The 26504-nt window shown below is 42.5% G+C and overlaps 2 protein-coding genes across 2 annotated transcripts; both read right to left on the bottom strand.

Annotated features, from left to right (window-relative positions):
• Positions 1-3525: 3525 nt before the first annotated feature.
• On the bottom strand, positions 3526-5718 carry LOC124257640. The gene is made up of 3 exons (XM_046691748.1): positions 5577-5718; positions 4621-5007; positions 3526-4200 (listed from the first exon to the last, which is right to left on the bottom strand). The coding sequence occupies exons 1-3, from the start codon at positions 5634-5636 to the stop codon at positions 3526-3528; spliced, it is 1122 nt and encodes a 373-aa protein (XP_046547704.1). The 5' UTR covers positions 5637-5718.
• Positions 5719-7365: 1647 nt separating this feature from the next.
• On the bottom strand, positions 7366-25930 carry LOC124257700 (coiled-coil alpha-helical rod protein 1-like). The gene is made up of 20 exons (XM_046691829.1): positions 25863-25930; positions 24837-24984; positions 24386-24419; positions 23365-23619; positions 22741-22928; positions 22125-22260; positions 21566-21673; positions 19809-19861; positions 19162-19249; positions 18314-18424; positions 17085-17191; positions 16156-16268; positions 15702-15789; positions 14984-15108; positions 14612-14682; positions 13778-13895; positions 10977-11078; positions 9823-9974; positions 9106-9214; positions 7366-8284 (listed from the first exon to the last, which is right to left on the bottom strand). The coding sequence occupies exons 1-20, from the start codon at positions 25912-25914 to the stop codon at positions 8187-8189; spliced, it is 2256 nt and encodes a 751-aa protein (XP_046547785.1). The 5' UTR covers positions 25915-25930; the 3' UTR covers positions 7366-8186.
• Between the last annotated feature and the right edge of the window lie 574 nt (positions 25931-26504).

Raw genomic sequence — 26504 nt, forward strand, 5'->3', positions numbered from 1 at the left:
TGGTCCTCCGGTACAATTATACGATTCTGCTACCGCATAAAATCAAAACCTAGAATAGCAGATCTTGCGAAGGTTCTAGGTCCAACTTAAGTAGGTTTACTAACCATCTAGTTGTGTTAGTAGCTTGATGATGAATTCAACTGTAGTCTGAGACGCTATGGATTTGGATCCATTTGTATCCCGTCGTCGAGGTAAATTCGCCATGTGCGTTTGACGATGTAGATGCATAACCAGGGTGACTGCCATCGCTGAACTTTATGTAAAAATCGCCTGACTGCCGTGTCCTCGCCTTACTTGACAGGGGAGGTCTCTAACCTCAAGAAGGCAGCCCAATCATGAAGGTTTAGATTAGCTGGACTGTAAGGAGGCTTGCTCGCTCACTGATATATTGTTGTCACTTGCAACCTATGTGTTGAACTGTGAACTATGATCGACCTCTGCGTAGGGCGTTGTCCATCTCGGTCCAATCAGAACAAGGCATTTTGATTCTGTAGAGTACCCGCTGGTGACGCCACCGGTGTATCAGGAAAGGAACCTTGTATAATATAGTGCCGCCGCTTGATATTAGAACAATCGTCGGTCTTCACCGTAACTTCCCGGTTACCCGAAAGTGACCACGCGGTTTCGAGGGTTGATGGTAAACGCTAAAACCTCCGGCGCGAAATACCTCGCTCTGTAATATTAATGCTGGATAAGTTATTTTCCAGGTTGTCGTGAAAGTAACTTCAGTCTTGAAGATAATTCCGACTTCTTTATATAAGGTTCAATAACCTTGCAAGTTGTCAGCTTGTAGACTGTTAAAGCTGAACTTGTTGTACATATTACTTCTGAGGAAATCGTTGACGATTATGAGTTTTACTCGCTGTAACAAGACTGCTGTTCAATTTCGTTTTGAATTGTCTGCAGATCTGCGTAATGGTCACGCATGTAGATAATCGTATCGTAGTAGGTAGTCGGCTTGAAGATCCCTAATTAGGCTCTTCATCCGTTGATAAATTAATACAGCGACGTTGTGTGTTGTAAATAGCCTGTGCAATTGTCTTCGCGTAGGCTTGTAGACGGCATATGGCTTACAGTTGATAAACAACTCATGTGATGTCTTGAACGGACTGACGAGTGGCTATATATGACGAGTGGCTAGTATATGGAGACCTTGGAGGAGACTTCCTCGGCGAACGCCGGGGACTTCGCGAAGATCTCGAAGTAACGCTTCTAGATCTTCTGGGTGAAGTAGACTTGGAGCCACTTAGCCTTCGCGACCTTCGCGAAAGTATCGAGTCAGAGTTAATATATGAGCGCTTGCTTCGCGAACGACCTCTGTGTTCTACAGGGTGTGGGCTCGGCGAAGCGCTCCTTCTCCGCGATGTCCCTCTCAATTGGTGAGGCTGTAGCTCCTTCGCGGAGGCGGCCTGGGACTTCCTTAGCGAAGTGTCTAGAGTCCGATCTTAAATGATACCATCGTCTTCCTCTGACGTATGGTCGTATGTCGGAGACCTCGATCTGTAAGAAGATCTATGTGAGGACTGAGGAGAACGGACTGACGATTGGCTAGTGTATGTAGACCTTGGAGAAGACATCCTTCGCGGAACTGTGGGCTTCGAGAACGGTGATGGCTTCGCCGACGCTCTGGGCTTCTCGAACGTTGAGGGCTGCGCGCCAACGCCTTCTAGGCGCTAGAACCACTTAGCCTTCGCGTCTTGCGCGAATGTCTGGAGTCAGTGTCCGATCCGACATATGAGTGCTTGCTTTGCGAACGCCCTTCGTACATGACAAGGTGCGTGCTAGGCGAAGCACTCCTTCTCCGCGAAGCCTCTTGCAAAGGGTCAGACTCTAGCTCCTTCTCGGAGGCGGCCTGGGATACCTTATGCAAAGAGCTCACTCCGGGCAGGGTTGCCCTTCGCGGAGGCTGCCTATGGGCTCAGGGGCTCCCACGCTGAAGTCAAGGCGGGCTCTGGGGCCCTGTATGACTTAGTATGGGGTGGGCTCTGGGGCTCGTGGCTTCTGAGGCCTCTGTAAGCCGTAAACGGCCTTCCATCAGCCTCATGATTTGGTTGACCAGGTCGCCTGGGATGGTCTGCGCTGGCGCTGAGGGTGTCCTCTGTGATAGTGACGGACCCTCAGTTATAATCTCCGGCGTCAGCGTAGGCATCTCTGATTGCATGTTGATCTCATGCTGAAGTGACGGTAGCCGCATTGGTCACTTCTTATGACATACATCTGGAATGATAATCGAAATGTCATCATCATATAAACATAATTCTGAATATCAGAAGCAAAGTTTTTTAGTAGTCTTCGTGGATTTCCCTTTGACGAGGCTGTAAACCTGGGGGCTCGGAGCATACGTTGAGACGACGTGGAAGTTCTTCTAGTTTTATACTGTGATGAAGGAACGTCCTGGGAATCAGGTCGCTTCTAGATATAGCGGACTGCGCCCCACGCTTATCCCCGGGTAACTCAGGATATATCTGACTCCGATCTATTAGCCATGACTGAAGATTGTTTCCGAGATTTATCTGCCTTCCGTCTCAAAACGGAACATAAATATTTATCAAAGGCAGAAATTGGTAAATTAATATATAATTTACAACAAGAAACAATAGAACATGGAGTAATGCAACTAGGGCATTTTAAATGTGGATCGGTAGCAGAGTAACGTAATTTACAAACAGTGCAGATTTTTATTAACGCAAACTGCTGAGCAACACGGCGAACCGTGAATCAAGCAGCAGAAACACGAATAATTATCAATGCATGTTGAATAATGATACTAGTTACACCTCTATAGATGAATATAAGAGGTAACAAACTAAATATAAATAAAGGATATAGTGTGCAGGGAGACACAGGTGCTCTCACGCCTTGCTCACTGGGCTTAAGAAGGAGAGAGTGAGGCACATGGGTTCAGGTGGCTCTCTCGCTCCCGCGCTTGTGGAAGGGAGGTAACTCGTGGTCAGTGCTAATGAGTGATTTTTTATTGAAGGGAACTTCAATTGGGAGATACAAGTGTTCCACTAGGTTCGCCAGAAGAAGAAGACAAGCAAATAAACATGAGTCAGGATAAGAAAAATAACATTTTGGTGAACGAAGTTACAGCTGTTTGAAGTATTTCACGATACCATGGTTTGTCAGCTTGAGAGGCAAGAATGGCCAGAAGTGATGTAGGTTTCAAACATTTGCCGCTTCGGTGAAAACCCACCAGCATGGCGCTGGTAAAACACAGAAACACAATCAGGGGCAGATGCGACTCAAAGCAAGAAGCATAGGTTGTGATGTGCTCAGGGGATGCATGGCCTTAGATTATTGGGCCATCCATGTATGATTGGGACATGAAAAATACATGTTGAAAATGTTTTCATTTATTTAGTCTTTAAACCCTCTAAATAATATGTCAAATATGTAAATGTTTCATGTGTTGAACTGAATTCAAAATCATAACTGCATGCAGTATTACTAAAATCATTATTCAAATGATAGTCAAAATTATGATAGTTATATTTTATAAGTCTCCAAACACAAACAAAACAATTACCTCTCAGTCTTAATTGTATCAAGTAACCTCTCATAAAAGGAAGTCACATTCAAGTCCATTATGCCAAGGTCTAGAGTTGTCTCCCTTGCTATGTCTTCCATTAATGCAGCAGTTCTTTCTGACTGGCTCTCTCCTTCACTGTTCAAGTGTGTTAGAAAGGATGCTAATATCTCCAACCATGCTTGCTTTTGAAATCCTTCATGAATCCCCTGTAGTATTTCTGAAAATGTATTTTCATGATCTTGTCCAGTTAGTGACTTTTTCAAAAGTCCTAAAACCCTTGTTGCCTCTCGATGAACAACAGTTTTATCTTTTTCCAGTTCTGAATTTAAAAGCAAAGTTCTCAACTTAGTTTCACAGACTTCATTACAACAAACACATCCAAGAAAGACAAGTATATGAATCACTTCAGTTAATAATCTTTTAGTTTCTAACTCTTGTAGATAAATCTCATTCAAATGTTGGCAAAACCAATCTGCAGTAAGTTTCATGATCATGGCAACATTAAGTTGGCCATTTGTTTGATTGGCCGACTTGAACACCAACCACATGAGGTATTTCTGACATGTGACCACAAGTTCAAGATTGTTGGGATCATCTGATGACTTAATCTCTTCAATAATGGAGGTGACAACTATTGCTGCTTGAGATTCGTCCAGGACTTGCAAACACTGCAAATGGAAATGAGAGAAAATAATAAGATCTTATGACTTCTGTGACAGTAGATGTGTAAGTAGACGATTAAGGAGATGTTGATCATATTATCATTTACCTGAGGACCAATAAATAACTTTCCAATATTTGAATGTGTCAAGCATCATCTCAAATATATTTCTCAGGTTAGTATTGAGTGATTATTAAAATCACTAATAGAGAACTTTAGCAGGGTGCAGGTAATAGTGCAAATACAGTAGTTTGTATTCCGAAGTTATTCCCTGGGTTCATTCCAACAGTGAACATTGTGCTAAAGTAATTGTATCTTCCATACTTTAACAAAGACTAACAACCATGATGACTCTCTGGAAGTGAGCCCGGTCTTGATTTTGTGACATATACCAGGACAACAAACATAGACCAGGGAATCCACTTACCTCAAGCAGATGCCCGTTCCATTTGAATCTCTTAACAAGATCAAACAGGATAGCTAGATTTAAGCATGGGAAATGCTGAAAAATGTGATCAGCTGATCTGCTGCCCTTCTTGTCAGCAACAAACGGTGCCTCTACCTCAGCCAGAGATTGGTCAATACAGTGAGAAGTCTCACATGATCTCACTGCGTCAACCTGCTTGTCATTGTTGTCAATATTTTTCAAGACATGTGTTAGCAGGAATGACAGCAGCTTCAAGCTCCACACATTTCTGTCCATGAGGCTGCGTTCATGGTCCAGGCCATCTAGGATCTCACGGACAGCAGGTGATATCAAGTCAGTGAATTTTCGCACTTCTTCTGAATCCGTAATGCCAGCTGGTTTTGGAAACTGCCACGTGGAACAAAAATACTGTGTCATCACTCTGACAAAAAGAACTTTCGTTCGGAAAGAGTTCCTTCCGTTCCCCCAACCCTAAACCTAACTAAACCTAATCCTAAACATAACCCTAACTTAAATTTGGGACTTTCAGTAATTTTGTGTGTTCTCTAGTAATTGTTGTGTTAAGTTTTGTTAATAATTTTAGTATATTTATAAATATTGTTTGGGATGGGGGAACAGGAGGAACTCTTGCCTTTCGTTCTACTGGATGATATGCTATATGACACAGGTTAATGAGGGAGTGTAGACGGTCAGCAGGTGATGTCTCCTGTCTCAGCTACTTGAATTTTAAGTTTGAAAACTTATGATATAATGGTAATCTGTTTTCAGCACTTAACAGACCATTACCTCAGCTAGATAACAAAGGAAACGTCTTTTCTACATTCAGATCATGCAGTTATGTCGTCTGTTGCACTAAACTTACATTTATCCCTATCATGATTCATATATCATATCGACATATGCAATGTCCCCGACACCAACGTGCATCAATAGACGAAATATACCTAAATTCGTACCTTTAACGTTGCAAATTTTGCCGCAGACTGAAAAACAGCTAATTCTGTACAGAATTCCATCACCACATTGGCATGACAACGCTTCTGTGAATCAAAACGGTGTTTAGAAAACAGTTTCACGTGCGTTTTCTGAGACTCCGGAACCGAGCACAATTTTTATCTCCGAACCGTAAAGAGTTACATTATTATCTCCCTTTGGTCGCCTCTGCCCGATGAGTATTTGCGGAATGTTATGCTTAGCAGTGAATGAAAAAATATTGTTCACAAACCTTTTAAGTGAAATACCTGCAATAAACCAATTTTAAATTTATTTCACGTCAGTTTATGCTTAGATCAGCTAACAGAACTATACTTCAAACGCTGACCATCAAGACTGCATTCAGTTCTAAACAGTAAAAGAAGTGATGGTTCCAATATGCACGTGCACATGTCCCTTTACATCTGCACATTGGGTGGTCTGGGACCAATAAATAAATTCTTTTTCATCTCTTTTTCTGTAATATCTCAGGTTCTCATATGTTTGTTGTGGGGCACAGACCGCCTCCGTGGTGTAGTGGTTAGAGCGTCCGCCCGGAGTTGCACCCCTTGGTCAGGGCAGAATCCTGTGATCATTTGGTCGTACTCCAAGCTGATAAATATCAGAGACCTGTAGCATTTCAGGTTGCCCTACCAGTTGACTGCACAGAGAGACTTTGTAGCTTTGTAGAGACTTTGTTTGGCTGAATGTGTATTAGGGACTGTTCATTATTTGATGATTTTTTTAAGCATCTTTTTTTCATATGTACATGTACAAAAATGATGACCCCCGTCTTAAAATCATCATCACCCCGCAGCCATAAATTATTAATAGTCCCTTATCATGCTATTTCATTGTGGCCTGGGTGCCGTTGTACAAAGCGATCTTAGTGCTATGGTGACCGTAACTCTGATAATTGTTGTTGCTGATCATTGCTGTTGATCCTCACTGTCATTGCTGATCATTGCTGTTGATCCTCACTGTCATTGCTGATCTTTTATTATGAACGGTCTCTAAGCATGTATTGGTGCTGGCCACTGTTTTGAATTGAGACCAGGTGTAAACAGAATATTGAAGAATATTATTCTGAAAGTTGTGGTACATTAAAGGGGGAACCCGTTTCAGATGTAGTCTAGATGATGTAGGTAACACTGATATTCAAGATGCATGGTGGCAGCCTGTAAACAATTGAATCTGGACCAGATAATACAGTGACTGATATTGTCAGCAGTGATCCATGCTGTTGGTGTTTCATGACAACTATGTTTTGTAGCCTGAGCACACGGTATGTTTGGTTGTGTCTTGTGACCACCTAAGTTTGCTGGGGACCCATTCTAACCTGGAATCCTCACAAGGGTCTAGACTGATACACACTCCTTTGTGTAGATACCATTGTGCTCATAACTGAGGTAAATTTGATGTTAACGAGGTTGAATCCCACATGACAACACATATAATCCGTATAACAACACAAAACTAGTTGCTTTTGTATATTTTAATTTTGTATTTACAAAATATACACAATATGATACATGTGATTGTGTGACAAATATGAAACACTTTCTGACAGTGAGTCCAACATTTTATATGTCACATGTTCCCTAGACATTCAACTTTCTCCAGCAGGACAATTTACAGTGAAAACTCCTAAACTCCAACACTAAACAGTGAGTGAGTACAGTCTTGAGTGGAATGGATTCTATATGCATTCATGAAAGGAATTGAACGCAGCCCTAGGGCTTGCAAACCAGTGCTTAAACCACTTGGTTACCACATATACAAAACACTGTAAAGGGATTTTTATTACTCTGTTAAAAAGAGGAATTGTTTCTTTGGCATTGTCACGTCATCTTAAATCCAATTGGCCATTTCTATTACCATTGAAAACATATTTTTAAATGTCTGTGTCATAATAACTGGACAATGTTATTCATGCATGACAACTGACAATGTATTAAAGATAAATTTATTTCTCCATAGTCACCTATTATTTTATGAAGAAACTGTCCTACCAAATTCTCTTCTGAGAAGATTTTTCCCCATAAACTTAAAATAATTACAAGGATATCACAGAGAAAAACTTGGACGGAATGTCAAGGATATGTATAGTACATAAAACCAATTGAAATACTTTCTCACAGGACTAATACGACGTATAAGTGAGTGTTGAGATTTGGGATATGGGATTTGTACACTGAACCCATGGTTTAATGCCCAAGCAATATTCTGGCTACATCACTCTTTAGAGTGAGTGAGTTCAGTTTTACGCCACTTTTAGCAATATTCCAGCAATATCATGGCGGGGGACACCAGAAATGGGCTTTACACATTGTACCCATGAGGGGAATTGAACCCGGGTCTTCAGTGTGACGAGCGAACGCTTTAACCACTGGGCTACCCCACCACCCCTCACTCTTTAAAACACTGGAAATCCGATTCACACTTTGTACCCATTTGGGACTAGAACCTGGTTTCCGATGTCATGAGCTACTGCTACTACTGGGCTACCCAGCTGCCCCTTCACAATGGAGCAAGTGGTCAATGGTGTTCGCCATGATGAGTTGGACTGCTTATTCCAACAACGTCAATGTTAGTTAGTTCTCCTCATCATCGTCCTCAGATTCATCTCCCTCCTCTAGCACCGCCGCCGTCAGCGACCGTAAATCCTCAAGCACAGCCGTAATGGGCTCACCTGCAAAGTTGAAGTCTAGGCATTACTTCACAACATCCATATCACATTCATTTTCTCTTTATCACCATCCTCAATTACCCAGTGTCCAATCTCCATAACAATACGTACCCCTCCACAGAAGCTGAAGAACACACGATTCTTTCATTTCGCTATTGTCATGACAGTTTTACAGTAACATGAAAAATATGTAATACTATTTTCTATGTAATACTCTTAACCATTTCTTCACATTGAATCATTAAGGGTGACTCAAATGCTATAAACAGCTCCCTGAAAAAATCACTTGAGAGAAATATTTTGACAAAGTTTGCGGTACTGATAAGTGAGATGGTGGTGACGGAATATTTGTCTTGAAGAATCGAGATACAATAGACTGGATATTCGAGTGTACTTTCCCTACATGACTCGTCACCTTCTGATACAGTGTCTTCCATACAACTATTACATCTACTATGCTACTCAGTTTGGGATAGGTACATCCTGTTCAAATAAACTTGACAAATGAGAATCAGTTTTGTGTAAAAAGCGAAAACAATATAATGGCAATATAATTCTGTGATGTAGAAGTCAAACAATGTTCAATGAGCAAGGTTTCGAAGAATGTCATATCTGAGTTTTCATTTCAACATGAATAACCATAAGGCTTTTCATACTTCTTGTGTTAAAGTTTCTCATATTTACAATAAAGGTTTTTTTCAATGAATTATCCAAAATTTTCTTTCAATAACATGCCACTTTTCTGTGTAGTATTACTGAAGCCAAATTAATCTTTTTCATGTTTACAAAACCTGTCTGCAGTCTGTAATCAGTATGTAACCAACCTTTACTGCTGGCTGTGGGTTGAGTCTCTACCTCCTCACACTGGAGAGTGACAGGCTCCCCACGTTCACACCGCACCTTGCTCATCAGCCCCTCTTGGCGCAGTGTTGCCTGCAAACACAGGGAGCTGTTGTGTGGATTTATTTATGTGGGTCATGTCTAATGTCGAACTTTTTAGCCATACTGTGGCGTGACAATTTGTGACTTGTTACCTTTTTGACTATAGTTTGTTTAACGTTCTGAAGCGTGGTTTCTACTTTCGTCATTGATGTGATATTTTACAAGGGCTTCATCTGTTTACCCGCTGTACTAACAGCCCTGCTATACTGCAGGCAAATGGGGCCCACGCGGGTTGTCTCCCCTTGTGTTTCCTGGCAAAAGCACATGGCGCTGGATGGTACTACATGTTTCTCTGCACATTAGTTGTCCACCGCCTGGAGATACAGTACTAGCATCAAAGGGTGTTTATAATGACGGATAGTTTTAAAACATTTCAGCCGTCTTTGTGAAGTCATTACACTTACACTACTAGGCACTAGTTTAGTTCACTTCCTTTTTAAACTTACAATCCAGGTGAGGTCAACAAGAGAACCAAAGACCTACTTGAGTTTTGCTTGAGTTGCCAAGTGAAAACAAACTGGTGATGCATTTCAGATTTATATTTATGCATGTACCTGTACACTCGCCATGTTTAACAGGTTCAAGAGTACAAACATTACCATCATCATGTTCCTGTCTTTCTCCACCTGGGTGAGCTGATGATGGAGTTTGTCCACCTGACGCTTGTAGTGCTCCTCCAGTGTCTGCGTCTCCTCTCTCATTCTCTCCTTCTCTCGACCGCTCTGTCTCTCAAGCTGACGCACTGACACAACTGTAACACATAAGGGTAGCTCACTTATCTCCCTTGAACCTGGCTTTTGTGAAAGGGTATGGCACCCCATACCATAGTTTGTTTCACAGACACAAAGCATATGTTAAATACAACAATAACATCCAGTGCCTTTTCATCTCTGGCAGTGTTTAGGGGTATAAAATTGTAAGGCTGACCAAGACCCATTATATGGGAGAGTTACATATGCTTCTCAAAAGTTAAAGAACACCTAATTCTCTCACATGACAGGACATGAGACTATCTGAAAGAATTGGGTGTTCTTAACTTCCTTTGGTCAGTATATAAGCATAAGCATATACACTTTACCAATGTTTTACAACAACATGTGATGTAAGGGTGACTTTGCAACTCAAACAGTTGTGTAATAAGTATCTGGCATATTGCCAGATATGGAGACTATGGAGAATCGTTGACAGAAATAAAATGAGTGAGTGAGTGAGTTTAGTTTTACGCCGCACTCAGCAATATTCCAGCTATATGGCGGCGGTCTGTAAATAATCGAGTCTGGACCACACAATCCAGTGATCAACAGCAGGAGCATCGATCTGCGCAATTGGGAACCGATGACATGTGTCAACCAAGTCAGCGACCTGACCACCCGATTCTGTTAGTCGCCTCTTACAAGCATGGGTTACTGAAGATCAATATTCTAACCCAGACCTTCACGGGACAGAAATAAAATGAAGTGATACCTGTTGACATGTGTATTTGCTGATGTATCCCTGTTGTACGATGGCAGACAGTACAGTAATTGAGCAGTGATCATCAGGGTACATGTTGCCAAGGATTTGTTTGTTTATATCTTGTATAAGTCTGCAGTCAGCAATTATCCAGCTTTTTGACAGTGAACTGTAAATAATCGAGTCTGGACCAGACAATCCAGTGATCAACAGTATGAGCATCAATCTACGCAAGTTGCTAAGGACTTATTCTATATATCTTGAAATAAGTCTTGTCATGATCTGTTGTAGTTCCACTTACCAGCCTTGGTGTGTTCTCTGCGAGCCTCATTCAGCTTGCGATCCATCTCAGCCAGTTGTTCAGCATATTCATCGCGGTCTTGTTTCCTCTGGTCTTCCAGAGCTGCAGCATCCAAAAGAAAAAAGATCTGCAACCAGTTCACACCTTCAAGGTTCTCGTTTCTGAATACATTGGAAGAGACCCCTATCTGGCCTACTGTTGATGTTGAAATAAAGTGGGAACTTTGACATGTTGGCATCATGTGACATGTTCTGGTTAGGCTGTATATGGGAGGGTGGCTGTATACTGGGAGTGTGGCTGTATATGGGAGCGTGGCTGTATATGGGAGTGTGGCTGTATACGGAAGTGGGCTGTATACGGGAGCGTGGCTGTATATGGGAGGGTGGCTGTATATGGGAGTGTGTATATGGGAGCGTGGCTGTATATGGGAGTGTGGCTGTATACGGAAGTGGGCTGTATACGGGAGCGTGGCTGTATATGGGAGTGTGGCTGTATATGGGAGTGTGTATGGGAGCGTGGCTGTATACGGGAGTGTGGCTGTATATGGGAGTGTGGCTGTATACTGGAGTGTGGCTGTATATGGGAGCGTGGCTGTATATGGGAGTGTGGCTGTATACCGGAGTGTGGCTGTATATGGGAGTGTGGCTGTATATGGGAGCATGGCTGTATATGGGAGTGTGGCTGTATACGGGAGGGTGGCTGTATACGGGGGCGTGGCTGTATATGGGAGTGTGGCTGTATATGGGAGTGTGTATGGGAGCGTGGCTGTATACGGGAGTGTGGCTGTATATGGGAGTGTGGCTGTATATGGGAGTGTGTATGGGAGTGTGGCTGTATATGGGAGTGTGGCTGTATACGGGAGTGTGGCTGTATATGGGAGTCGTGGCTGTATATGGGAGCGTGTATGGGAGCGTGGCTGTATACGGGAGTGTGGCTGTATATGGGAGAGTGGCTGTATATGGGAGCGTGTATGGGAGTTTGGGTGTATACAGAGTGTGGCTGTATCACAGTAGTGTGGCTGTATATGGGAGTATGGCTGTATATGGGAGTGTGTATGGGAGTGTGGCTGTATCACAGGGAGTGTGGCTGTATATGGGAGTGTGGCTGTATATCTGGGCGTGGCGTGGCTGTATCTGAGGCGTGGCTATATATGGGAGGGTGTGCTGTATATGGGAGTGTGTATGGGGCGTGGCTGTATCTGGGGCGTGGCTGTATACAGGAGTGTGGCTGTATCACAGGAGTGTAGCTGCATATGGGAGTGTGGCTGTATATGGGAGTGTGTATGGGGCGTGGCTGTATCTGGAGAGTGGCTGCATATGGGAGTGTGGCTGTATATGGGAGTGTGTATGGGAGTGTGGCTGTATATGGGAGTGTGTATGGGAGCGTGGCTGTATATGGGAGTGTGGCTGTATATGGGAGTGTGGCTGTATATGGGAGTGTGTATGGGAGTGTGGCTGTATATGGGAGCGCGTGTATGGGGCGTGGCTGTATATGGGAGTGTGTATATGGGAGTATGGCTGTATATGGGAGTGTGGCTGTATACAGGGAGTGTGGCTGTATCTGGACATGGGAGCGCTGGCTGTATATGGGAGCGTGGCTGTATATGGCTGGGAGTGTGGCTGTATATGGGAGTGTGTATGGGAGTGTGGCTGTATATGGGAGCGTGGCTGTATCTGGGAGTGTGGCTGTATATGGGAGTCTGGCTGTATATGGGAGTGTGTATGGGGGGTGGCTGTATATGGGAGTATGGCTGGCTGTATATGGGAGTGTGGCTGTATATAGGGTGTGTATGGGAATGTGGCTGTATATGGGAGCGTGGCTGTATACGGGAGTGTGGCTGTATATGGGAGTGTGGCTGTATATGGGAGTGTGTATGGGAGTGTGGCTGTATATGGGAGCGTGGCTGTATATGGGAGTGTGTATGGGAGTATGGCTGTATATGGGAGTGTGGCTGTATATGGGAGTGTGTATGGGAGCGTGGCTGTATACAGGAGTGTGGCTGTATATGGGAGTGTGTATGGGAGTGTGGCTGTATATGGGAGTGTGGCTGTATACGGGAGAGTGGCTGTATACGGGAGTGTGGCTGTATATGAGAGTATGGCTGTATATGGGAGTGTGTATGGGAGCGTGGCTGTATATGGGCTGTATATGGGGCGTGGATGGGAGTATGGCTGTATATGGGGCGTGGCTGTAAATGGGAGTGTGGCTGTATGGGAGGCGTGGCTGTATATGGGAGTGTATATAGTGTATATGGGGAGTGTGTATGGGGCGTGGCTGTATACGGGAGTGTGGCTGTATATGGGAGTGTGTATGGGAGTGTGTCTGTATACGGGAGTGTGTCTGTATACGGGAGTGTGGCTGTATATGGGAGTGTGTATGGGAGCGTGGCTGTATACGGGAGTGTGGCTGTATACGGGAGCGTGGCTGTATACGGGAGTGTGGCTGTATATGGGAGTGTGGCTGTATATGGGAGTGTGTATGGGAGCGTGGCTGTATACGGGAGAGTGGCTGTATATGGGAGTGTGGCTGTATATGGGAGTGTGTATGGGAGTGTGGCTGTATATGGGAGTGTGGCTGTATATGGGAGTATGGCTGTATATGGGAGAGAGGAAAGAAGTGACGCACATGTCCAGCATTTACCACTTTGTTGAAACCCAACAGCAGTAGCATGGTGCTGATCAACCTAAAAACAGAACTAGTGGGATTCAAACCTATAATCGCCAGCTGCTATTGTAAATCACAGACTTTCATTACAGTTGGATATTGATCTGGAGACCTTTCTTTGTTGATCTGAGATGTACCTGTCTGTGTGGCAAATTCATGCTTTGCGAGTTCTGATCTCAAAACGTCTGCCCTGCCATTGACCTCGTCCAGCTCTGCCTGCGTCTGCTCCAGCTTCTCGCTCAGACTGGTGCATGTCTGCAGACGCAACAAGAAGATACTGTGTTTGTAGACAGAAGCCAAATGTACCTTCTAAAGCTACAAACAAACCCGAATGAAAATGACGGGGTTCATTGTGTGTCATTCACATTCAGAATGTTCAGTAAATTGATGATCATTTTGATGAAAGTATATCACCCAAAGAGTCATAACATCCTTGAATGTGTACTTGTGGTATACATGCATGCCCACAAAAACTTCGTATTTACACCTGGAAAGGGCATGGGATAATCCATACCAGGGATTCCAACATGAGTAGTAATCCAGCGTAATTGTACTATCAGCAACACATACTGGGGAAATATTCAAGTCCAAGTGTTGGGGATAGAAAAGGTGTCCATTAACAATTCAATCACATATTTTCTGCTCTTCCTGACATTTTGCTTGGTAGCAGTGATAGATAATGAGCACCTTGCACTGTTGACTGATTTCTGCTAAAGGCAGGTAATTACAGTACAGTTCATAAAAAACTCCAGCTTCACAATTCTTAGATTCTTCAAGGCAATGAGCAAACCCTCAGGGCCTTACTGTCTTAGAACTGATTGATGAAGACATTTATATTATCTGTAACTGAAAGAATGGCTCCACTTGTACATTCAAAACCACAAGTAAAAACACACACAGTATTCATTATGAAATGATGTTTAAAATAGTTAGCTGGTTAGTTAGTAGATGTAGAGCTGATGTCGCCTTACTTGTGATTTCTGGTGAATCATAACTTCCAGATCTTCGACTGTTTTCTTCAAGCTTGTGATCTCACCCTCGTCTGAAACAGAACAATAACTTTAAAAATCTGAAGCAAACATGGAGATGGATGTCACTTACTTGGAAACTTTCTGTCCTAGAATCGCTAAAGTTTCAAGTTAGAGTGATTTTAGATTTACAGCAATATCATGGCGGGGGACATCAGAAATGGGCTTCACACACTGTACCCATGTGGGGAATCAAACCTGGGTCTTCGGCGTGACGAGTGAACACTGTAACCACTAGGCCATCCCATCTCCCTAGTTTAGGGGGTTAAAGATCCACTGTGGTGACACAGGAAGTGAGGGTTGAATCAGACTTACACTCGGCTCTGGCCGTGTCCAGTTTGTGGGAGAGTAGTTCCGCATCCTGCTGGATCTGGCTGGCAAGCAGGTTCCTCTCACCAATCACCTTCTCCAGCTCCTGGCTCAGATGACTGGTATCGGCCCTGGGAAGATGCACAGAGAATCAGAAGCTAATTACTGCTACAATCACTTTACCAGATCTTCTACTACAATATGATACCTTTCTGCAAAAACGTCTGGCAACCCCTTCATAGCAGGTTGTGTTGATCAGAACACATACAGCCAGTTCTGAATGGAAAAAAAGAAAGCTGTATGTGTTGCGGGCATTCTTTGTACCCTGTTGTTTCTGAGCTTCATGACATCTGATGTGATTAAGGGTTTACAGTCAAGGAAATGTATGGTGGTAAGGTGGTAATGAAGTAAAACCCAATTATGATAGGAAGCTCACAGCTACAAGTGTATTCCTTCTCTAAGATTTGGCTATCACAGTACACTGAGGGTTCTCAGCTACCCTCAGTAGATCCAGTTTAGCCTACTCAGTTACAATATATCAGCTACAAGTTGGCCACTCTTCATTTCATCCTCTCAATGCTGAGTACAAAGTCTATAAAACACCATGAAACATCCCTGAAAATATTAACCACGCTTGAGCTATCCAGGCAGTCTCCTCCTACTTCTACTTGGAAGTCATTCCAACTGTCAGAGGCTGTGTCATCACTGAGTCTAGTGTACCTACCGTGGACTTGTCCGAGTCTCTGCCTCCTGGTCCACATCCTGGCTCTTGGACTGTAACCGTAGCAATGCTTCTTTCCTTGCAAACTGACCTTGAAAGTGTTAGACAAAACATACTGACATTTTGCTTAGACATGATTTGGATCAACAACCAGTACTGTACCATGGAAACACAAATGATTACAAATGATTAAAGATACCAACTCTTTATAGTATTCTACCAAGTTCACTTATGAAGAAAATAAAACAAATAATGTATACAGACTGTGGACAATCCTTGATTCCCAACCCAATCAGCAGATCTTCACACACAGGAAACAATGCTGCATATTTATATTATTTACTAAAGCACCAATGGATTCCATTAATTATGGTTATTATGGCCGAACACCCAGTTTCATACTTCGATGCTGCAGAGTTCAAAAGAGGTCACGTGATAATTTGGTTTCCATGGTTACCTTGCAACATCTGGACCCTGTGTCCAGCAAAGCTGATCCTCTGTCCGTGTGTCTGGAGTGTCCCCATCATGTCTTGGAGCACCTTCAGCTTCTCCTCAAACTGACCACTAACACTTGAAACAGAGGAAGGGGACAACTCTTACATGGAAAAGTGCACTGGTTTGAGGCTGAAGGCAAATGATACAACATGCACTTGAATTTCTTAGATAAGACATTATACCACATCATTACCAAATCTGACGGTTATTGTTATGACATTTTATAAATCTTTGTCAGAGTTGTCAGGGGTGGAAATAACCCATTACCCGACGCCCGAGTCCAGTGTTTTTTTCTGTTGGGCAAGCAAATTTGTTTATCACACTGTACCGGTGTCCAGTTGATATTCCAATGTTAATTATGTTGTTTATTTAAAAAATCAACAAGAAAACAGACGGTATAGTGGAAAAATTATCAGGGCAAGTGATTTTACATGTGCCACTGTACCGGAGTACACTAGCAATTTTAAAGTTATTTCCACCCCTGGTTGTTATAATGAGTGAGTGAGTATGGTTTTACGCCGCTTTTTAGCAATATTCCAGCAATATCACGGCGGGGGACACCAGAAATGGGCTTCACACATTGTACCCATGTTGGGAATCGAACCCGGGTCTTCGGCGTGACGAGCGAACGCTTTAACCACTAGGCTACCCCACCGCCCCTTGTTGTAATGACTGTTCATGAAAAGCAGTTGCTCTTTGAAAAATGAAAACATCTGCTACAGTCTTTAATAATCATTTAGAAGTTATCGATAAAAGTTTCATGTCTTCAAACCATCTCCTGTTGATGCTATTTTTTGCAAATGCTTCTAAAAGAAAAAGATAACATGAGACTGAGTGGAGACAGTGCACCAAGTCAGTGGGAAGGAACTGAAGGAAGAAAGTGGATGGTACCTCTGTGCCAACTGTTGCAGACTCTCAGCACTGGTTCTATTCTGTGACAGGTGGTCATCGAGACACAGAGCCACCTGCTGGGCTTGAGTTATCTCCTCTTGGTATCTCTATTTGCAAGAAGCAGTGAATGAGCATACTGATTAAGTTTAGTGGCGATATAATGCAACACAAAATGGCATTATTGTGATATATCACAGAAGTTTGTGGCAAACAGCATGATGGAGCCAAGACAAGGATGATACCAAATTCTGTACATTCACAAACAATATGAATCATTTTATCCTGTGTCTGTGTGACTTCAATGAGTGAGTGAGTGAGTGAGTTTGGTTTTACGCCGCTTTTAGCAATATTCCAGCAATATCACGGCGGGGGACACCAGAAAAGGGCTTAACACATTGTACCCATGTGGGGAATCGAAACCCGGGTCTTCGGCGTGACGAGCGAACGCCTTAACCACTAGGCTACCCCACCACCCTGTGACTTCAATGAACTGATGCATCATATTGCCAACATCAGTTGTGGATGAAAGCCTGACCCTATTCATGACAGACAGGTAAATAAACAAATGTATTTCCGTCATCTACAGAGAACAACATCTACAATCACTAAGACACAAACAACATGTTTGCCCAGTAATACTCCAGCAATAAATGGTTGTGGTGCGTCATGTAAACATGCTGATAATCAGATATTTGAAATTCTACGACAAAACTAGCTGGGACAATATGTGACATACATGATGCTCTTACAGATTTGGTTAAACGGGACAGTCACAGTGCTACAATCTCTTGGTGAAACCTGGCGATTACGTGTACTGCAAGATTAGGGGGCCTTTATGTTAGCTTGTTTGTTGTTTGATGTCGCTATATATGGCAGCTGTCTAAAAGTAATCAAAGTTATAAACGATCAAATCAGACATTCATGAACCAAGTTTGACACCTCACTACCCGATCCCATTTGACACCTCTTTCAACAAATATTGGTGACTGAAGACCAATTCATGGGGCCCTCATCTTGTCTGCTGGCTCTCGTGTCATTGAAATACAAATAATTACATTAGTTTTCATTCTAATTCAGGAATTTTCACTGATACTTGCTAAATGTTTGGGCCTAAACTGTCATCCTCTGGGCGAATCTAGATACTGAACTCATTCATGTCGTAGAGTCCCACCACTACAGTTGCTACAAGTGGCCATGTTGGTGCCTCACAAGAGGAGATGTTCCACTACCTGACAGTTGTTCTGTTCTATCTGCAGCTGGGCGTTCTTCTCTAACAGAGAGTGACTGAGAACCTGGATCCGACTCCCACACGATGCAAGCTCCTCCTCCAAGTCCTTAACCTGGATAGTGTGTGTGTCAAGATATGCGTTACTTGGAATAATATTTCACAACATGGCGGCATAAGAAAGGGGAGACAACACAGAGAAACTAGTCAGGGAATGATGTGCCATGTTGCTATCAGCATCTCCTTGTAGCGTATTCCTGACAACACATCTAGACCATGCCTGGCTCCAGGAAAAGTGAAACAGGCAAGTACCTAGACCAATTAATGATCATATTACAAGACTCACAATCTTTATTGTACAACATGTGCCACAGTCGTGAAGCCATCTGATCAAAAAAGTTCACGCACAGAGTATTTCCAGTTGCAGTCCATCACACAGATCCTCAACCATATTTTCCCTTCCCTCAAGACTTTACTGTAAAGTGAGTCTCACACACACACACACATGCGACGCGACGCACGCGACGCGACGCGACGCATACGACGACGCCTTATGCGCGCGCGCATCTACGCGACACACACACACACGCTGGTGATGAAGACACATAGAGAATACAGACCCGTCAAGTACTGACCTCAGGTGCTATGAGGAAGAATAAATATCCAGATTATGCATAAAAAATGCTGGTTTGAGTCTTGACAACTTTGAACTGTTCAAACGCCAAACCCTAATATTATATCACATTTGTTCTTTTGCTTCATTGTGAGGCCAGACCCCTAGCTTGCAGGTATCAAACACACTGAAATTGTTACAAAAATCCATACAATCCACACTCCATACAAATATCTCACCTTTTCGCTCCAGTTCTGTTCATTCTTCTTAGCTACGATATCTTCAGATTTCTGCTGAACCAAAAGTTTGAACACCTGTTCCCTCCACCTAGAAATATCCATCAGTATAATACATACTGCATTTGGGGAAAGGAAGAGCATGTATAATGTGAAAACAACTGCAAAAATAGTAATAAAGAAATTGCTTATTGAAAAACATTCAAGGGAAGTCTTGAAAGTCTATGAAGAAAATCCAGTGAACTGTTCTTGAGATATCTCGCTGACAATCTTTACATGCAGGTTAACATGCTGAAATCTTCAGAGTGTCGCATGACCTTGAAAATTAGGTGAAGGTCACCAAAATCGACTGGGCCCTGCACCTTCCCTAGATAAAGCTTGGTGTTGAATATGAAAACGTTAAAGTCCCCTTGTGACCTTGAAAGGAAGGTCAAGGTCACCAAACCTGACTGGGACCTTTTTTTACAGTGATGAACCTAGGTACTATATATGAAAAGAATCCAGTCACCGGTACTTAAGATATTCCAATTCGTACGTACGTACAAACGGACGGACGGAGCCTAATACTATATTCCCCACTTCGCTCTAAACGCGCGGCGGGGGATAATAAAATCTTGTTAATCATAAAGACGGAATCATCATACTCCTACCTTGTAAGGAGCAAACCTTCCTGCTTACTGCTGGAAATATTGTCACTCTTGGCCTGTAGAACAAATATACACAACATAAACCTCTCACTTAGCAGACTTGTCTGGAAAACGCTAGTGTTACTTACATTAAATGTTATTAGCTGGGCTTTCCTGGATGAACAAATTTTAATACAGGATGGCAGATAGCTGGCTAAAGATACCTCTTTAGTGAATATGCACCACATGCAAGTGTGCATCTATACCACATGAATCACAGTTAGCAATACCAACCTGATCACACAACCAATTTCAACAATAAGCACAGGTTGGTCAATTCTAACCCTAAATCCTCACTGAAGACCAGTTGTTTTCCACAATCACCATTGAAGACAAGTTGTTTTCCAGAATCCCCACTGAAGACCAGTTCTATCCCAGAATCACCATTGAAGACAAGTTCTATCCCAGAATCCCCACTGAAGACCAGAACTATCAGAGAATCCCCTTTGAAGACCAGTTCTATCCCAGAATCACCACTGAAGACCAGTTCTATCCCAGAATCCTCATTGAAGACCAGTTGTTTTCAGAATCTCCATTGAAGACCAGTTCAATCCCAGAATCCCCATTGAAGACCAGTTCAATCCCAGAATCCCCATTGAAGACCAGTTATTTTCCAGAATCCCCACTGAAGACCAGTTCTATCCCAGAACCCCCATCGAAGCCCAGAACTATCAGAGAATCCCCATTTAAGACCAGTTCTATCCCAGAATCCCCATTGAAGACCAGTTGTTTTCAGAATCTCCATTGAAGACCAGTTCAATCCCAGAATCCCCATTGAAGACCAGTTATTTTACAGAATCCCCACTGAAGACCCGTTATATCCCAGAATCACCATTGAAGACCAGTTCTTTTCCAGAATCCCCATTGAAGACCAGTTATATCCCAGAATCTCCATTGAAGACCAGTTATATCCCAGAATCACCATTGAAGACCAGAACTTACAGAAAATCACCACTGAAGACCAGTTATTTTCCAGAATCCTCACTGAAGACCAGTTATATCCCAGAATCACCACTGAAGACCATAACTATCAGAGAATCACCACTGAAGACCGGTTCTATCCCAGAATCACCATCAAAGACCTATCCCAGAATCCCACACTGAAGACCAGACCTATCCCAGAATCCCCACTGAAGACTGGTTCTATCCCAGAATCCCCACTGAAGACCAATTCTACCACAGAATCCCCATCGAAGACCAGTTCTATCCCAGAATCCCCACTGAAGACAAGTTGTTTTGCAGAATCCCCATTGAAGACCAGTTCAATCCCAGAATCCCCATTGAAGACCAATTCTACCACAGAATCCCCATCAAAGACCAGTTCTATCGCAGAATCCCCTTGGAAGACCAATTCTATCCTCAAATCTCCACTCAAGAACTGATCTTCACTGGGGATTCTGGGATACAATTGGTCTTTAGTTGGGATTCTGGGACCCCCAAATTCCCCACTGAAGACCAATTATAATCCAGAATCCCCATTGTAGACCAGTTCTATCCCAAAATACCGTAGGCATCAATACAAATATATTGGTCAGTAAGCATGAATATTTTGCAAAATGGCAACAAAAACATGGTGTTTACTGAACTTAGTTGCTATGATACATAGACACATACCTCACTACTTATATTTATTGTTCAAATTCATGTAAATTAATTTTAATAATGATAGAAGCCACTTTATATGTTACATAAATTGTCGAGCTACTAACAAGTTTACAAACCTTGGACAGTTCCGTTTCCTGTACGTTTAGGATCTCAGACATTGACTTGAGTCGGATGTTGACCAGTTCCATGTTGGATTCCAGATTTTCCTTCTCAGCAGCATAAATCTGAAACACACAACAGACATCAAGGTGGTGACAACTTGGAAACAATGGCCTACACATGGGAAGAAATGGGAAGTTACCTTGACAACATGACAAATGGACATGGAAATGATAACCTTGACCTGACAGTGGGAAAATGGAAACAACGACCAAGACATGACACTGAGAATATGCAAAGCGTAAGATAATAATTGGTGCACACCTGAGATTTGGAACCCAGCTGATCCTGTCAAACAAAAGGGATGTAACTCTGAACAGTAAACTGCAGCTTGAATCTTAAGGTTACAGGTGTTCCCTGATGGTGGGTGAAGGCTAATTGTAATGTGACCAAAATATTTAGATCTAATATATGTTTAATAATGATAATATGCTCAAAGAAGAAACAAACTGTTATTTAGATTATGAGACATTTTGTATTGCGCAACAGTCCACCACAACACAAAATGTGACTGACCTTGATTCTGTTATTGAGCGTCTGCCTCTCTCTCCTCCACACCTCTGCTGGTTGGTACGTCTTCTCTGTCTCCCCAATGTAGGTTTTCAGCTGTGAGATTTGCTGACTCTGATTGTCAGCAAGCATGGTCTTTGATCTGAGGAACAACAGCATCACCATTGTTGTCATCATCATCCTAATCATCTTTATGGCTCAATGGCTCCACACTACTCTTACACTTGCCAAGTGCTAGAAGACTCAATGGCTCCACACTACTCTTACACTTGCCAAGTGCTAGAAGACTCAATGGCTCCACACTACTCTTACACTTGCCAAGTGCTAGAAGACTCAATGGCTCCACACTACTCTTACACTTGCCAAGTGCTAGAAGACTCAATGGCTCCACACTACTCTTACACTTGCCAAGTGCTAGAAGACTCAATGGCTCCACACTACTCTTACACTTGCCAAGTGCTAGAAGACTCAATGGCTCCACACTACTCTTACACTTGCCAAGTGCTAGAAGACTCAATGGCTCCACACTACTCTTACACTTGCCAAGTGCTAGAAGACTCAATGGCTCCACACTACTCTTACACTTGCCAAGTGCTAGAAGGCTCAATATCTCCACACTAACCTGACTTCTGCCTCTAGTTGAGCTATGGTGGTTTCAGACTCTGATCTGAGAGATTCAATCTCAGACTCCAGACCACGCAGCCGAGCCACATACTGAGACTTAGTTTCAGATAGTTCCCTGGTGGTATTGTCCAGAGCCGAGTTGATGTCATCCACCTCCTTCTGATGCTGATGACTCAGTCGGTCCACCTAGAGGTCAGGAAGTTACAGTCTTAAATGGTTGGTCGCGAGATAAAAGGCAGTTCATTATACAAGTCTGCTGGTGGTTTAATTGTCAGATGTAATGTGTGAAAGAAGGGTTCATTTCACTGTGAAATGATTGACCCTAATTAATTAAAACACCATGACATGCCCACTCAGGTGCTACTCAGGTGTGATAAAGTGTTACATAAAAATCGTGGAAGAATTATTGTCATTCATAAACAATAGGGTTTTTCGATCATGGATTTGCATTCTTTTTGTTTGCACCAAAAAGATGACTCTCTATGGAACCTGTTGTATCCAAGCAGTTAAGGTAATGTGTTAGTTGTACCTAACATAAATAACTAAGACAAAACAAACTTCCAATGACAACCATTAGTTTGTTTTAAGGCCTTATTAAATGGGAATAAGTACAAAGAGGTACCTGTTGCTCATATCTCTCCTCACTCTCACGCATGGCAATCTCCAGCCCCGACACTCGGTGATTGGCCTCCCGCTCTTGTAGTGCCATCTGTCTGTCCATGTCCGACATGTTCTCCTTGTGCTCATGTTGGAGAGATCGTATCTCACTCTTCAGATTCTCAATCTCCCGGGACTGCCGACTGATAAGTTCATCAGCGTATTTAGTTTCTTCTTTAGCTGATGGCTGATGTAATATGTGCACCTTAGGTGCTTGTGTCTGAAATAATGAAAACAATAATGTCAATAGTCGTAGTAGACCAGTAGTAGTAGTAGTAGTAGTAGTAGTAGACGACTAGTAGCAGTAGTAGTGTTTCCGCATGCTGGATTTCACCCAGGGAGTATACAACCCATGCAGTCTGTGAAGACCTTGAAGGTTGACAGTCACATAACTGTCTCATCATACTGGGTAACCATTCACTGCTGGCTGTACATTAGATTTTCAAAGTGTATACAACAACATTTTCATACTTTTCTCTCAAAACATGGTGAAGTAGGAGCTGAACAACATAGGAGGGAATACATACTACAAGTCAAATGGGGAATTTCACTTATATAACATTTGCTATCAGATACCTCAATATGACTTGATAAAAATATAAAAAAGCTTTGGTCCTTCGAAATTCTGAAACTCACTACATTTGGTGTCTCCTTCTGCAAATAACTTCCTATATATTCCTCTTTTCGCCCAGCAGTGAATGAGGATGAGATGAGATAGTAATATGATACCTTGTTCTTTTGGGTTGGGCAGTTTGGGTTGTATACTTCCCAGGGAGTTGAGAATGACATTTGACAGTACACAGATCCATAATTTAATAATGTAGAGCATTTACCATGCTATGTGGCATAAAATTGGTGCCCCTATATACTTGTGTTAAATCTAAGAATAGATTATCTTCTTAAAAAATGTCACCTCACCACCTTCCTGCAGGAACTGTCAGACATTGAAACTGCATTTGTATGCTTTTATACAATAATCTGCTTACCTCTGGCACTGCAGCAGACCTCTGCCTTTCAATTCTGCAAAAATATGCAAGACAAAATTAGCATTCCAGGGGCATAGGAACAGGGTGGGCTTGGGCAGAACCCCCCCATACACACACACACACACTTTTTTCAAGACGAAACCATATCTACTTTACCATAACTACAATTTCATTTTGATTTTCAATACTTTTCATAAATTAGCCCCCCCCCCCGCTCTGAAAACCGTTCCTACGCCCCTGCATTCACAATCAGTTTTGAATTTCAGTTCAAAGCATAACCTTTATGGTTTCCTTAAAAGGTCACTCTGTGAGTGTGATAAAACTGAGTGAGTTTGGTTTAAAGTACAGTTGGGAATGGTTACGCTATGTCAACTTGATGTGGATGGAAAGCTTGATATGGTGCAGGTCTTGGATGTGTTTAAACCAAACACAAGATATTCATGTGACGTACCTCAAGTTTTCAATTTCTTGTTTGAGTTTGATGATCTCCTCTTTGGCACAAGCAACATCTTTCCATGTGTCATCCTGGGTCTTAGCACTCCTCTTCTGGCTGCTGCTCTCAAACACACTTGGTGGCATCAACTCCAGAGGGTTTGTGTCTGCAGAGACAGTATCATCAAAGTATCATGGTACAAGGTCGCTGTCTCACCTTGTTTAACAGATTAATCTGATGTAATTTGACGAGAATGAGTGAGTGAGTGAGTTTGGTTTTACGCCGCTTTCAGCAATATTCCAGCAATATCACGGCGGGAGACACCAGAAATGTGCCCATGTGGGGAATCTAACCCGGGTGTTCAGCGTGACGAGCGAAAGCTTTAACCACTAGGCTACCCTACCGCCCCTAATTTGACGAGAAGGTCCTTGCAAAATTTATCAAGTTTTGTGAAGAACATGTTTCCTGAACATGTCCATAAAAGCACACAGTCAATATGATCATTGAATAATAATAAGTAATTTGGACCTATGGTGTAGTGTCAGTTTATTGGATATCGCTGTGCTGTAATCACTTGATCCTGTGTGTGGCACTAATTGCAATCCTAAAACTTTACCGGTGAAATGCAGTATTACCAATTCAAGTACTATATTTAAATGAAATGACTCAAGAACTGCCTAGAGAGTCTCCAAATGAACCTAGCCTCCAAGGAACATCAGTCATCTGCCAACACGTACAAACACCCAGTACACATCGTTAAATGACACGTTTCCTTGGATTTGACATTACAGAATGAACACAGATGACATAGTGCTCATTTGATCTGCCACGTGGAATGTTTGGAATGTAATGAAAGTAAAAACGATGAATGTTGTCATCACGAATTTATAAGCATGTGCAGATGAGCACAAGCCTCAACATGTCAGTTTTACAAACATGTGAAAACTGTACATAATCAGATATAAACGTCATGTAAAGCAAACTAATAATGAAAATGGATAGATATATAATTATTGTCGACGTTTGGATCGATTGAAAACATACTTGGTGCATTTGGTTTGAAGAAATCACTCGGCTTATTTAAAAACGCCGCCATTGTTGTTTACATTCTCAAAGGGAGGCAACTCGTTCACGACTAAGTTAATACTCCTTACTGGGATTCTTCATTAACATTACACTGTTAGGAGCGCATTCTCAAAAATGTTATACAAATTTCGTAAGAGTATTTGTCAGGCAGATCTAGCTAAATTCCACGCGAAACACTGCATGTGAACAAAAATGAAACGACTACAACTGTTGTGCTATAAAATTCGTAAGAGTATTTGTCGGTCTACCTTTTTGGTCTAACGACTTGTATTGATTGTATCACATCTGAAATGAAATTGACAGCGATATAAATGAAATTATGAAACGTATAACTTGTGAATGAAGTTCAACATTGCATCGGCATTTTTTATTCCTAACGTATGTAATATTTTGGGATTTCACCTTCTCAGTAAAGTACAGGTTCTTGTAGTTTTTCTGAGTTGAGTCCCATCCGGGATTCGAACCCACACTCTCAGAGTAGGGCTCCTAGCACGCCAGTACACAAAGTTAGCGATCTAACCCACTCAGCCAACGCAGCTTCCTCAAAAATGGAAGTATGACAATTGGTACTCATCCACAATGAAGCATACAGCTTTCTGG

Source organism: Haliotis rubra, unplaced genomic scaffold (genome assembly GCF_003918875.1).
Source record: "Haliotis rubra isolate DU_JTF1 unplaced genomic scaffold, ASM391887v1 Scf67, whole genome shotgun sequence".
Taxonomy (NCBI): Eukaryota; Metazoa; Mollusca; class Gastropoda; order Lepetellida; family Haliotidae; genus Haliotis; species Haliotis rubra.

Bases quoted from the DNA above. Each gene is read 5' to 3' on its own strand.
- LOC124257640 (XM_046691748.1), bottom strand. From the start codon at position 5,636: ATGGAATTCTGTACAGAATTAGCTGTTTTTCAGTCTGCGGCAAAATTT. The intron at 5,008-5,576 runs GTACGAATTTAG...TCCACGTGGCAG, and splicing joins CAAAATTTGCAACGTTAAAG to TTTCCAAAACCAGCTGGCAT. The intron at 4,201-4,620 runs GTAAGTGGATTC...TTCCATTTGCAG, and splicing joins GGAACGGGCATCTGCTTGAG to TGTTTGCAAGTCCTGGACGA.
- LOC124257700 (XM_046691829.1), bottom strand. From the start codon at position 25,914: ATGGCGGCGTTTTTAAATAAGCCGAGTGATTTCTTCAAACCAAATGCA. The intron at 22,261-22,740 runs GTTAGTGTGGAG...GTTGTTCCTCAG, and splicing joins CAACTAGAGGCAGAAGTCAG to ATCAAAGACCATGCTTGCTG. The intron at 14,683-14,983 runs GTAAGTCTGATT...GTTCTGTTTCAG, and splicing joins GGACACGGCCAGAGCCGAGT to ACGAGGGTGAGATCACAAGC.